The sequence below is a fragment of the Lissotriton vulgaris genome, chromosome 1_1 (assembly GCF_964263255.1).
Source record: "Lissotriton vulgaris chromosome 1_1, aLisVul1.2, whole genome shotgun sequence".
Taxonomy (NCBI): domain Eukaryota; kingdom Metazoa; phylum Chordata; class Amphibia; order Caudata; family Salamandridae; genus Lissotriton; species Lissotriton vulgaris.
Window position 1 is genome coordinate 846,959,746 of NC_141685.1, and position 13,194 is coordinate 846,972,939.

General features: G+C 50.2%; 1 protein-coding gene across 5 annotated transcripts in view; it reads left to right on the plus strand.

Moving 5' to 3' along the window:
- Nucleotides 1-13,194, plus strand: part of NR5A2 (nuclear receptor subfamily 5 group A member 2) — a 356,855-nt gene that overhangs the window by 103,888 nt on the left and 239,773 nt on the right. Inside the window, exons 1-2 of one of the 5 annotated variants that reach the window (XM_086957737.1) lie at nt 4,118-4,203; nt 7,303-7,413. The exons of 1 other annotated variant lie outside the window; for it this stretch is intronic. In XM_086957737.1, the coding sequence (XP_086813863.1) occupies nt 7,329-7,413 (85 nt within the window). In that variant the 5' untranslated portion in view covers nt 4,118-4,203; nt 7,303-7,328. Of the gene's footprint in view, nt 1-4,117; nt 4,486-6,892; nt 6,941-7,302; nt 7,414-13,194 lie in introns of those variants that run through there. 3 more of the 5 variants (XM_086957729.1, XM_086957744.1, XM_086957721.1) reach the window with 3 other exon arrangements.

Sequence of the window (13,194 nt, forward strand, 5' to 3'; positions counted from 1 at the left end):
ATCACAACCTGTACTACAACTACCACCTATACAAACAATGCTGCCACTCCTATTAATACTACCAGTACCATAACCATGAAATGACTTTGATCACCTCTACTATAATCACCTCCAACACTAGCACTTCCAGCCCCCCACTACTACCCGGCGGCGGCTCCTCCGCTAAGGATGAATGTCACCCCACTGCTTTAAAGCAATGCAAAGGAATAATAAAATGATAATACCAGAACGCTATAATCATTTTGTTTTTAGTATTGCAGTTGCAGCCAGGTTGGAGTAGGGTGGGGCGTGCCAGGGTTCCTGTGGCATCGAGGGAGGAAGAGTGGCGGCTGCACCTTAAGTGCGCATGACGGTTTGGCCAGTCTCAGGCCGACCAAACCTTCATGAGTATTTTGCATGTTCTCTACCCGCTGTATTGCACAACCTGTGTTGAGAACATGCACAGCCTCCCAGTCCCTTTCTGAGCGCCGAACGATGGCGCTCAGACCAATCACCGCGCTGCTGGAACGCAGCGTCGTGATTGGCCAGGGAAGTCTGGGGGCCTGTGTGCTTCATGGTTCCTGCGTCGGTGGAGAGGTAGCGGCTGAAGTCGGCAGCCAGCAGGTAAAGTGTCCCCTCCTGACCACTACCCTTTGTAGCAATGCCAGTACTACCCCTACTCTGCCAACACTGGTCCATTGACAGCAACAGGCCGGGCCAGAAGCCTGGCACCTTTCAGCTGAAAGAGTGCAAGTGGAGGAGAGGAGAAGGGCGGGTCAGACAGTGAGATTGAGGGGGGGGGGGTGGAGAGAGATTGAGCGATGGGTGAGCGAGGAAGAGAACAAAAGAAAGAAATAACGAGAGAGAGAGAACGAGGATACGAGAGGACCATAACAGAGAGAGGCGATCAGACCAAAAAGGCGAGGAGAGGGAGAGGTGAGGGTGAAGAGAGGGAGACAAGACAGAGATCAGGGGAGTGTGAGAGGAGAGAGAGGAGGAGGAAAAATGTACAATGAGCGGGGAGAAGGCTGATGAAAGGGGGAGGCATGATGATAGGAGACGGGAGATGAGAGAGATTGGGATAGGTAGAGGGGTGAGGGGAAGCGAGAGATGGAACAAGGCAACTAGAGAGACAGAGAGGAGAGAGCAAATAGAGAGCCGGGGAGAGGCAAGAAACTGAGAAATTAGATAAGAGAGAGAGAGGGGTCCGAGGTCCGAGAGGGGCTGGGAGCGGGGGGGGGGGGGGGGGGGGAGAGATCGGGAAGGGCGAACAGAAGGGGGCGATGGAGGGGGTCCAGGAAGATTGGCAGAGGGAGGGACGGGGGTATATTGGCAGAGTGAAAGAAATTGAGCCTGGAAGAGGGGGTGGACGAAGAAGGGGGAGATGGAGAAAAGAAAGGAGAGAGGCAGGAAAGAGGATGAGTGAAGTGCCAGAGAGAAATAATGAGAGATGCGGGGGGAGGAGGGAGAGGGTGAATCTATGGTGCTCTTATATACCGCACTTTACAAACGTAGAGCATTATCCAAATGACGGCACTCATCTCAACGACCCCATTAATGCGAGAGCCTGATTGGCCCGCCTGAAATTCCGTCGTGTGACTGTCAGGTGAAGTGCAGATCAGCTGCGTAGGTGCTCAGTCTGCTGGACGGCCCGTGAGGGGGAAAAGAATAATAATAAAAATGAGGAAAATGAAAAACAAAACTGTTTGAAACTAAATAAATAATAGTGAAAATGAGTGATGGCGGTAATAATAGTGAAGTTAGGAAAAAGGAACGAAAACGAAATAAGAGTAGAAAAGAGAGTTATATACAACAAAGGGAAATAAAGAAACGAAACAAGAAAAATAAGAACGAAGGGAGCAAAAAATCAAGTAAAAATGTAATGCTGGGGTAGGTGTTTATAAATAATCAACAGTGTAGACGATTCAGATTTCCAGATTACATTTTCTGGCAACGTTTCTAAATGCACAAAATAAAATTAAATGAAATAGCATTTACAGAGAAATACCAGCAATCACTTGAGTACTTACAAAGGTGTCGCCGGGTCTGGGTGCAAAGGTGTGGTAACTGAACAGGGTTGAATGCCTCGCATATTGCGAGGAGCTATTTCCGTTAATTGAGCGCCATGCTCACCTGTCCAATGCAAAACTATTTAGAATGTTACCTAATGCTCTTGGCCGGACATCTGATCCAGCGGGAAGGACACGGGAACGACAAATAACCGGTAGCATGAAATTAGCGAATAAAATATCCGCGTTGTAAGTGCAAAATGATCGTAAATCGCTGTTAACATGGACGGAAAAGTGCACATTTGTATTGAGTGCGAGAAAGACAAAAGGCGGAGACGAGATGAAACGCGCATCTTCTGTAGCCGGGGCGCAAGGGAAGGCCGAAGGACCCACCCCGTCTCATCATTTAACGACAAGATGCACATGGCGAAACAGTCCCCGAATAGTGCACTTTTCACCTTCTGGCTCGATTCTAAAACTCTTCATTTATAACACGAAAAACGGCATTATTTGTAAAAGGGGTGAATAAGGAACGAACTTTGAGTGCACGCGAAAAAAAGGCGTATTTATTTTTAATTTGCCAGTGATATATATATATATATATATATATATATATATATATATATATATATATATATATATATATATATATATCGAAAAAGTGGCCTTTAGTAGGTGGCAGTGAGGTGTATGCAGGTGAATGTAGCTTTGCGCTGTCGGTAATTTACGTGCACAAGCTTGAAGGTGCGTGTGTAAGATGTTTAAAATGCACGTCCGGAGGGCAAAATATAGTTAATCCCGGAAAGTGACTAACAGTACGCTCACATAAAAAATAAACCCTAGAAGCAAAGGTTGAGTAACAGGGGTTATTGTGGGTGATTTCCCGTTGAAGTTGGTAGGTGAACATCTTGACCCCGGTGCAGTGCGGTTATGAGACGAGGGGAGTGCACCCGCACAGGGCGTAGAAACACTAGGCTACACGTCCCCGCTCTCCCACTCACCTTTGGGCACCATACATTCAGTTGCACGCTGCACCATTGACATTTGTGTGCAAAGCCAGTAGCTCCTCGTTCTGCCACATACCTCTGTGTGCTATATACCCAGCTCCTTAGAGTGTGTTTGGCCTCTAGCTAGCGCCTAACTTTACCACGTGCTTCTAGGGGCTCTTCACGACGCATCTTCGCTTCCATTTTCTAATGCCCTAGCTCTTCGCTCTATAACCCGCCTATGTTTGCTATCCCAGTAGGTCCTCACTCAGTCATTCATCCGTGAGATTGACCTCACTGCCCACTCACTCCTGGAAGCCACGGCTCCAGCTCTTCTGCTATCCCCTCCCTCTGTGTTTTTCACTTCTAGTGCCTCGTTCTTCACCATCCCTTCTTGGTGCTGTATCTCAACCTCTTCGCTGTGCTCTGAGATCGGTTAAACTGCCACTCACTTATATGTGCTGTGCCTCTTTGCACTTACACCTGTGCGCGCACACTTCTAGCTCCCCGTGATGTGACTCAACTCTAGGCACTCTAGAACCAGCCATTTGAATCTAAGCGCTATAACTGCAGCTCGATTTTTGTCTGTGCGCTGCAAAACGGGCTCCTCAGCCGTCCATGTCTGGGCGCTATGTTATCATACTTCTCGTTTCTTATTTTGTGACTTCTTTATGCTTCCAGTTCCTCGCTGTGCCACTCTCGTCAGGGCGCTATAACACCGCCGATGGGCGGTAAAATATCTGCCAGCTCCTCTGTCATTTACATTTCCTCTACTAGTCACCTCGAAGCGCTATAGCTCCAATACCTTTGGCCCAACATGTGTGAGCTATAACACCAGCTCCTCTAATAGTCATCTCGAAGTGCTGTAGCTCCAATACCTCGGCCCTAACATGTGGGAGCTATAGCCCCAGCTCACCTGCTGATCGCCACTGAGCTCTATAACACATGTTACTTTACTGGACACCTCCAGGCGCTATAACAGCAGCCTCCATACCACACACCAATGTCCGCCAATAAAAGCCAGCTCATCACTGTGCAGATTAACGGTGTGTGCTGTGCCCCGCTATGGCACTTTCTTGTACATTCACTCCATTATGCACTTCCTCGCCCTGGTTTCTTGTCCTTTCCACTTTAAATCCCTCCGGGCACCGGCCGTCATGCCGCCCCGTGATTGTAGTGTAGTACAGTACTTCCTCCTCATTCCAGACACAGTGCCTCCTCTCTCGCCGGTGAGTGTGTGCATCAAGGAGCGGGGCTTCAATGCAGCCCCCTGGGCCACTGACGTCACGCGCAGGCGGCCAATCAGCGCGCAGCGGCCCCGGCGCGGCTGGAATGGTCCCGGCCGGGTGGGAGCCCTGCGCTCTGAGCGCCGAGGGCTGGCAGGGAGGGCAGAGGGCGGATCGAGGCACGGAGCTCCGAGGGAGTGGGAGCCGGACGAGAGACAGCACAGGGGCGGCCGGGCGAGGAGAGGAGCCGGGGGCCCACCACAGGAGGGGACAACGGGAGGACCTGTGAGTACAGCCAGCAACAGGGGGCTCACCCGTGGGGGGTCGGTGCCAGGGTCTGCCACTCAGAGGTCCCGCGCGCAGAACTTTACATGAGCATGGGAGGGGGGGGGAGCTTCAGTGGCGACCCCTTCCACCCGGTGGAGGGGCGCTGTCACCTATCTTGATGCCAGTCTCCGTGGCACGGTGTGGGGCTCCTCAGCCCCCAACACCAACCTCAGACTTGTAGGGGGGGGGCGAGCGGTGGTGAGCTATCACCCCTTCGCCCAGTATCACACCCGTGCTTCCACCCCTCCCGCCACTCGCACACATCTGTACTAATGAGAGGGGTTGTCAGTGCAGCTGCTCTGTGGTGCATTAATGCCTTCCCTGTGCTTGTCTGAATGCCAGGAAACGGCCCGACCCCGCTTTTCGGATGCCCGCCACGGGGACTCACTTTGCGTGTGAGCGGTGGGCACTGACTGGCATTGTTCTTCTCAATGTCGCTCTAAAATGACAATCGTTACTGTGGCTCTTGTTATCTTCCAATGATGCCCCTCTGGAATAAAGCACATGCTGTATATCTGCAGATGGGATTTGTTGATAGTTTTGCCGCTGTGTGTTTGCAATGCCCCTCTGGCTAGGATAATGTAGTTTATTTCTGGTGGATGGTTGTTGGTGATGTTTGGTCCCCAACCCTCTAATAATGCCCGCTCTTGTGAGGGTGACTTTGCAGCTGGTAGACATGTGTGACTTTGTCTTGAATAATGCCCGCTCTCCCTGGGTGCTGCTGTCATTTCTGTCTGGTCGAGTTGGTTCATTTATTTGTGACAGTGTCTTCAGTAATGCCCGCTCCGACTGGGCTGCTGTTATCTGCATCTGGTAGATCATGTTAATGTTTGGAACACTACGTGGCGATAATGCCCTCTGTGAGTATGACGACATCGGTGTCAGCTGATGCGCGGAGTTCTTGATGGTCGTGAGTCTGCCTACCGTCAATGCTCGCTCTAGCTGTAACGAAGGTGTTTGCAGTTGGTGAAATGGAGTTTGAAGCTCGCTGTGCCCGTGCTTACTGACTGTGCCCACCATGTGGTGGTATAGACGACAGCTGTGGAGTGTGGTACGGGTGTGTGTGTGTTGGGGTGGCTCTTCTATTCTCACCCAATGCCTGCTGGGTTTGGGATATCATCCCCCCCCCCCCCCCCCCACCCCCCAAAAGGATGCCCACGTTGAGGGCAATGGAGGGGCTGTTTACCAGTTCTCCCCTCCAACCGCCACCCCTGCCCGGCAGTTGCAATGCCCACTTTAGCCGGGGTTAGGTCCTGGCATAGAGTGCGGCTTGTCTCTGCCCAGTTGTCTCAAAAGAACGCCCAATGTTTTGAGTTTGGTGCAGGGCAGTGCGTGGGCTCTCCCTGCGCCCCCCTTGGCTGTTGTCCTGCGCACACAAGGCTCACCTTTGCCCTCTCCAGTAATGCCTGATTAGTCTGTGGTTGGTGGGCATTGGTTTGTTTTTATCTGGTATAGAGCGTTTGGAGAGAGTTTTTGCTCGGGGTGGCACGGGGCGCTTTAGCATGTCGACTTTGTAAGAGAGGCAACCGGTGTCAGATTTCACATTTAGGTTTATCCGCCCTGGTGTCTTATGCCGGTGGAATGTAACTGTCCCTCTGTGGCTATTTTGGGGACGGGCGCCTACAACGCAGCCTCATTCTCATGAATCGTTCGTTGTGGTTTGCAGTTTTGTTAGAGTTTATTTATTACCCGCAATGTCCGCCTCCCGGGTTAAATTAAGTGTGCACGCTGGCCACTGTGTATGCGGGTTCCCTGCGCTCCCAAATAAAAATACAATTTCTGAGCGCCGCTGAGCCGTGAGTGATCGCCAACATGCGAGTGTCGCACTTTCGTTCCTGGTCTAGAAGTGTTTTTGTGTTGCACCGGGGCATGTGCATAGCGTCTTTAAGTAATCCTACACTGCCATAGCGCTTTCCAGCGCTTGAGCTCGCTGTAATTCTAGTTGTGCGTTTCAGCTTGCGCTCGAGCAGTGCGCCCTACGGCCCACGCTGAGTGTGGATCTGTTTTGTGTACTGTTTGATTATGTTATTGTTTGCGCCGGGCGTTCTTCATTGTATCTGTCTCTGTTTCCGCGGGTGGTTTGTGGTTTTCCAGATCCTTGCACGGCACTTACCGAGAAGCAGTAACCTGTCTCTTTAACTCCATTATTTATATGTGTGTGTTTGTTTGATGGTTTTATGAGCAACTTTTTCTTCCGTTCTCCCGTTGGTAGCGTAATTATGCATAGGCTGTGGTGTCGAGTTGGTTAATTTCTTGTGCCAAATCTGTCTCCACCGCAACCCCCCCCCCTTTCCCCAACCCCCACACACGTCAGCAGCCCCAGCGGCGACATCGGTATTTATTATAGGTGTTTGCTGGTTTTCTCGCCTGTAGCGCCCCCGGTAGCTGCTATGAAGTTTTCAACAAGTGCTGGGTAGTGTTTGCTGGTCGTCTGTGCGTTGAACGCCTGCTCTGCCTGAGATGATGCTGCCTGTGAGTGTGGCGGTGGCGTGTGTAGCTCTGTCTGTGATGTTACCGTCTGTGGGCGTTGAGGTGATGATCGTGATTTGTTGTGGGGCTATCACCCGATCTGGCAGTGTCGATGGGGATCTGTGGGTGCTGGGGTGATTTAATAATTCTCTATTTCATTTAGACTACTCTTGGCGTCACGATATTTTTCTGGGAATTAAGATGGCTTTTTTAGTTTAGTTGGCTGTGAAAACTCTGATAAGAAGCTCCTTGCATTTTATGGTAGTGTTTTTTTCTGTTGCATTAACGCCCCCTCTGCCTATGCAGGTGCCACTTTCCCGGACGGACCCGGGATGCTGCCCAAGTTAGAGGCGGACTCGCTGGGACTCGCCCGAGGGGAGCAGCCTGGGGGGCGCCTGCCCGATAGCAACATGCAAGGTGAGTTTTTACGCACTACCACCAAACTCCAACACATTTCACTCAATTCTACCCTGCCACACACCTCCATCCCACAGACCAACTCTTAGTAAACAAACACACATTTACTTATACCTCTCAAGTGCACAGAATTCCATCATGCCTCCCTGGTATACCCTATACCCTAGGTCAACAACACCACTCATGATCGCCCAACTCCACCCCACAACTTCACACCACAAAAGCTCAAACCACAATTAAAGTCAAACTAACTCCATAACTCACATCTACCCTCCAGCCCAACTCCAGTTCATGACCCAGCTTCATCCCACCACCAAACTCCACCCCATCAATCAACTTGACCAAACTCCACACGACCGAATTCCAACCTACTACAACCACCAGCCGCTACCTTACCATCCAACTCCACCCTATCACCAAACTTTACCCTATCTTTATCTTCACCAAACTCCACCCCATTTTCAACTACACTAAACTCCACACCACTGAAGTCCAACCTACTACAACCACCAACCCCTACCCTACCATCCAACTCCACCCTACCACCAAACTCCATCCTAACACCAAACTCCACCCCATCTTCAACTTCACCAAACTCCACCCCATCTTCAACTACACCAAACTCCACACCACTGAAGTCCAACCTACTACAACCACCAACCCCTACCCTACCATCCAACTCCACCCGACCACCAAACTCCATCCTAACCAAACTCCACCCCATCTTCAACTTCACCAAACTCCTCCCCATCTTCAACTTCACCAAACTCCACGCCAATGAAGTTCAATCTACTGCAACCATCAATCCCTACCTTACCATCCAACTCCACCCTACCACCAAACTCCATCCTAACACCCAGCTCCAGCCCACCATCCAGCTTCATCCCACCACCTATGTTCACGGCACCACTTAAGGCCACCTCAAACAAACTCCACCCAACGTAACCTAACTTCACCTACCTCCACTCCACCATCCAACTCAGACACATTTATCCCCATTACTCAGCTGTCGGAAGTCCACGGATCTTAAGTCACCTCCACCCAGGTTCATGAAACCACCAAACTCGTGCTGCCACTTGTCTCCCCACTTCACCAGCAAGCCCAGGTGGTCTCCGAGATCAGGATATGGAGGTCGAGTTGATGTCACCTCTAAACAGCAGCCTCAAGACCCATGTTTTTAAAATTAATTGATTTAAAGCCCCATCGCCAGCTCTGAGAATGTCCCCGGCAAATGCGAAAGTGGGGGCACCATCCAAGAAACAAAAACGTGTGGATCTTTCAAAATATACCCCCCCCCCCCCTCCACACACACACACACACAGCTTGCTGCCCGGGCATGTGGCCGGTGTTTTATGTGCTTGGCGGCGGTAAATACAGCAAGACGTTTGGCTAATGGGAATCTCTACCTCAAAGTACGCTTTTCTCAGTAGACAGCCGGTTTAATTTGCGAGGGTTTCCATTTGTTTTGTTCTGTATAAAATTGTAAACTAATCTAACAGGCGAACACATATCTAGGCAGGGATCTTGATTCCTGTCTTTGCTTTTTTGTATAAAAACCCAAGCTTGTAGTATTAACCCACTGGAGTCAGCTGCGACCTGGACAGGTGGAAACGGAAAAGGGACCCTCCCCAAATATCAGCTAATTGAGCACCAGGCCTCGTCACTTTGCCCCCCCCCCCCCTCCTCCCCCCCCCCCCCCCCCCCCCCCACACACACACATGTGCTTCCTCAGGTTAATAGCCTGATGGCTCAACAGTAATGGGCTGTGTTGCCCTCTTGGGGAAAGGTCGCCAGCGCCTGCTTTTCAATAGCACCTTCCTCTTAAAACTCCTGTCCGCCTGTCTATCGCCGTATCTATCTATCTATCTATCTATCTATCTATCTATCTATCTATCTATCTATCTATCTATCTATCTATCTATCTATCTATCTATCTATCTATCTATCTATCTATCTCATACACATTTATAAAATCAAATGTAGGATCTAGAAGTTTCAAACACTTTACTTTGCTCTGCAGTGTATGTGTAAGTTTTAAAAGCTTGATCAATTTGAAAACCACCCACAAATTAAAATAACCTGCGTGCCGCGCAATTGTCCAGCAAATGTACTTATACATTTTTTTAATTGTAAAAAAAGGCGATTTTTTATGTGTAATTATTTATTTTTCCATGTGGGACATTAAATTGTTTTTGTTAAACTATATATTGCCAGCTCTATGGGAAAGGAGCCAAGGATGTGATGCGACATATACTTCCTGTAGGTCCACCAGTGCTTTGGTAGAGTTGTAAAGTTTGGGGGAAACGGGTCTGCTCGATGTTTGAAGGTGTTGATTTGTTTGTGAACTTGCTGTTTTCCACGCGGTCTGTGCTTCAGTGTCCGAAAATTACAGGTGTGTTCTGCTCACCGGACGATACGCAAGACATCCTTCCTTCCACCTTTGTGCTTGGGGGAGGTTTAAAAGTAGATTGGTTGTGTTGCTGCGGTGATGCCCACTTGGGGGATCATCGCCCCCCCCCCCTACATTCGCAGACGTCTATGGGGTGTGAGGTGACCCGCGCTGACTTTCTCAATAACCCCCGGTCTGTGTCTGATTTTGGGGGGGTTTCATAGCTCTAACTTTTTGGGTGAGAAGTGGCATGTGGCCGTCTGCGAGCCGAGCCGTGCGCGTGCACAGCTCCACGGTGGTATGCGTAGAAAGCCAAAACCATCACCTTGCACCCCCCCCCCAACCTTTAAGTCTGATATTTGAAGTTTGTTTAGACATTTGGGGGTGCAGCACGGCGTGGCGGGCAGCGCGCATGCACGCCGGGTGTTTTGGGGTGCCAAGGGAGGCGTCTCTGAGCTCCCGCACAGCCGGTGACTTCCGCGAACCCACTTTTTATTCACTCTTAATGTAAGTGCCACGTCTCGCGTTTCCATTCCCACCAAGAGCTTCGCCGCGGCAGCGGTGCAGCCGGGAGCAGGAAGCCGAGGCTACTTCACTTCGGCTGCGGAGAGTGTGGGTCTGTGGGTCGCCGATTTACGAAGCCATCGGACTTCAAATGAACCGCGCCCGCCAAATCTCATTTACTTCGTGCTGCGTGCCTTGTGCCTTTAGATATGTGTATGCGATAATGCGACTGCGTGTGTAAATGTCAAGAAATTACCATCTTTGTGCGAGAAGCACGTTTATTTATTGTATGTGTGTGAATACATATTTGTGTGTCTGAACATCTGTTGCTGCATACCCCGCGTGTGCACTGTTTCCGTGAGAGGACGTTTCCAAATATATCCATGTGTTTGTGAGTATTGTATGCCTCAGAGTGCATTCCTACACACGCCTGACAACCCATAAAATATATATGTATGCATATAAAAGACGCATTTGTAAGAGTGTTATGTGTTTCTAAATATGCGTGCAACCATATGTGCACGTTATATCCGTGTGTATGATAATATTTACAGGTGTTGTGTGAGGGAGGGGAAGGGAGCGTTTATGTGCATAAATATACACACCGGTGGGTATATATATATATATATATATATATATATATATATATGAGCGTGGGTGTGTGCGCACATATATAATATATATTGTGCATTGACACATTATGTATATGTTTCGGATGTGTGTGTGTTATGTATATGTGCGTGAACGGCATTCTGTGTCAAGTAATTGAATCACATTTAAATCATTATATCTTTGTACGTTAAAATGTCTCTCCGCTCGTGTGTGTGTGGTCAGCGTTGGTCCACAGAGAGGTGCCATCGCATTCAAAGAACGCTGCTGTACAACTCGATTCTAGCGCCTCCTCTGCAACTGCTACTGCTAGGCACCTCAGACCGACACGATCTTGAAAGCTGTCGATCCACGGGACACACAATCTGTCCGCTCTTTCTTGATTGACACACTCTGGGCTCTTCTGTTGTCTTTGAAGTACTGTTACTTTCAAGCCCCTTATTCCTATGCTTTTCTTTTTTTTTCTCACGAGAAATGGGTGAGGTCCGAACGACTTTGGCGGGGGGTGGCAGCACGCAGTCAAGCTGACAAGTGTTCCGGTGGATACGTCTTCTGGCCTGACCACATTGTGTGATCTTGGGCACACTGTGTCTAGCTTCTTTAACTGACGGTACGCTCTTTGGGACGCGAAGAGCCATACAAACTTGATAATTACATCTAACTAGCGGTGATCCGTCGGTGTCTCTACTACTGTATTGTTTAAACTTGTTCACACTTTTTCTTGACGTGTAAGCAGATCACACACGTTACGGTTTATGCGCCAGAACGCAGGCTGGTTCGCAGCGATCACATCCACACTGTTGCGTGACACAAGGTCTGTGGAACCCCGCAATATCCCGCAGCCCGCAGGTCCGCTCACACCCCTCCCAGCGCTGGTTCCCAGGGCTCTGGACTCGCATTAGAGAACCAACATGCCCAACTCGTTTGCGAGTTAACTTGCATCCTTGTATCCACTGAGCACAATCTGAGTGCTTAACAGCCAATAGAGGACGTGGCGTATGGGTCAGGCCTGCCAACTTTTCATCTTGGGAACCAGGTTCGAGTCTCAGCGTCCGCTCACCACCCTGTGATTTTGGGCAAATCACTTAATCTCCCTGTGCTTAACAAAATGCATGTGCCATTGAGTAATGCAACTGGTGCTCGTGTAAAGCGCTCCAATACCTGCAGGGCGAGAGGGAGCGCTATATAAAACTGCAAAACATGGGCACACGAACGTAGACATAACAATGCAACGTTTCCATTCCCACCAGACCTGTTGATGTCTATGTTTATGAGGATTCCCAACATTTGGGAGGCGAATGGGAACAAACAGTCCAGGGTACTTGCTAAATCCACTCTCTGTAAAAAAAAAAAGGCGTTCCTACTGACAATCAATTCAAGGTGTGCTCTGTGTCAGACACATCACAACACACACATCCATTCAGCAATCCACCCATCTTGGTTGAGATTTCTCAAAGGAGGCGGCGGAGGCTCGGGGCGTTCACGCTGTTTTTGAAGGGGTCAAGGCTGGGTGAGGGGGTGTCGGGCTTTGAATCCAGGCCTAGTAAGGCATCTGGTCTAGATTGTTTCTTTTCGACTCTTTAAATCTAGACTTCTGTTCAAAGTGTGCCTTGCCTTCTTCCTATCTAAGCAGCTGCACAGTCACTGGAACTGCATGTGAGGGCCACGCACGAGTGACGTGACGTGGCCGTAACTGTGAGTGGTCATTTCCCAGCCGGCAGACATTGCACCAGCACAAGGAGAGATATTGGGTGCTGGGGTGGAATGCGCGGCAGGAGGGCAGAGCCTGCACACATGCCAGCGCTGGCTAAGAGCTGTGTGATCTTGGTCTAGCTCTGTGATTGGAGGAGACCAGTATTTGATGCTCACCCCGGCAGAGGCCTGGCACTCACCCACTCCCGGCTGGGACAGGGTGGGGTCAAGGGTCTCCTTGGGAGCGATAGGAGATTCGATCCGATGGCTAAGGGGGAGTTCTGATCGGGAGGGATCGTTTTGGAATATGTGAGGGTTGTCTCGGGACAGGAAGGGCCGTTTCCCGTGGGTCTCACCCTCGGATCAGGCGCCCACGGACGGTGAAGCCAAGGCTCGCACCACTGATCCCGACGCATACAGGCATGTGCTCTCGTGCCTTCATTGAGTGATCCTCGCCCCCGCGGCCGCCCCATCCATGTTTGAACCCGAGACTGCTAGGCGCTCACTGGAGGGCCAGTCCAGGACCGCAGAGTGTTTGCTCTGCCCGTCCCCTCCACTCTGACGGATCGATGGTCTGAGAGCGGTCC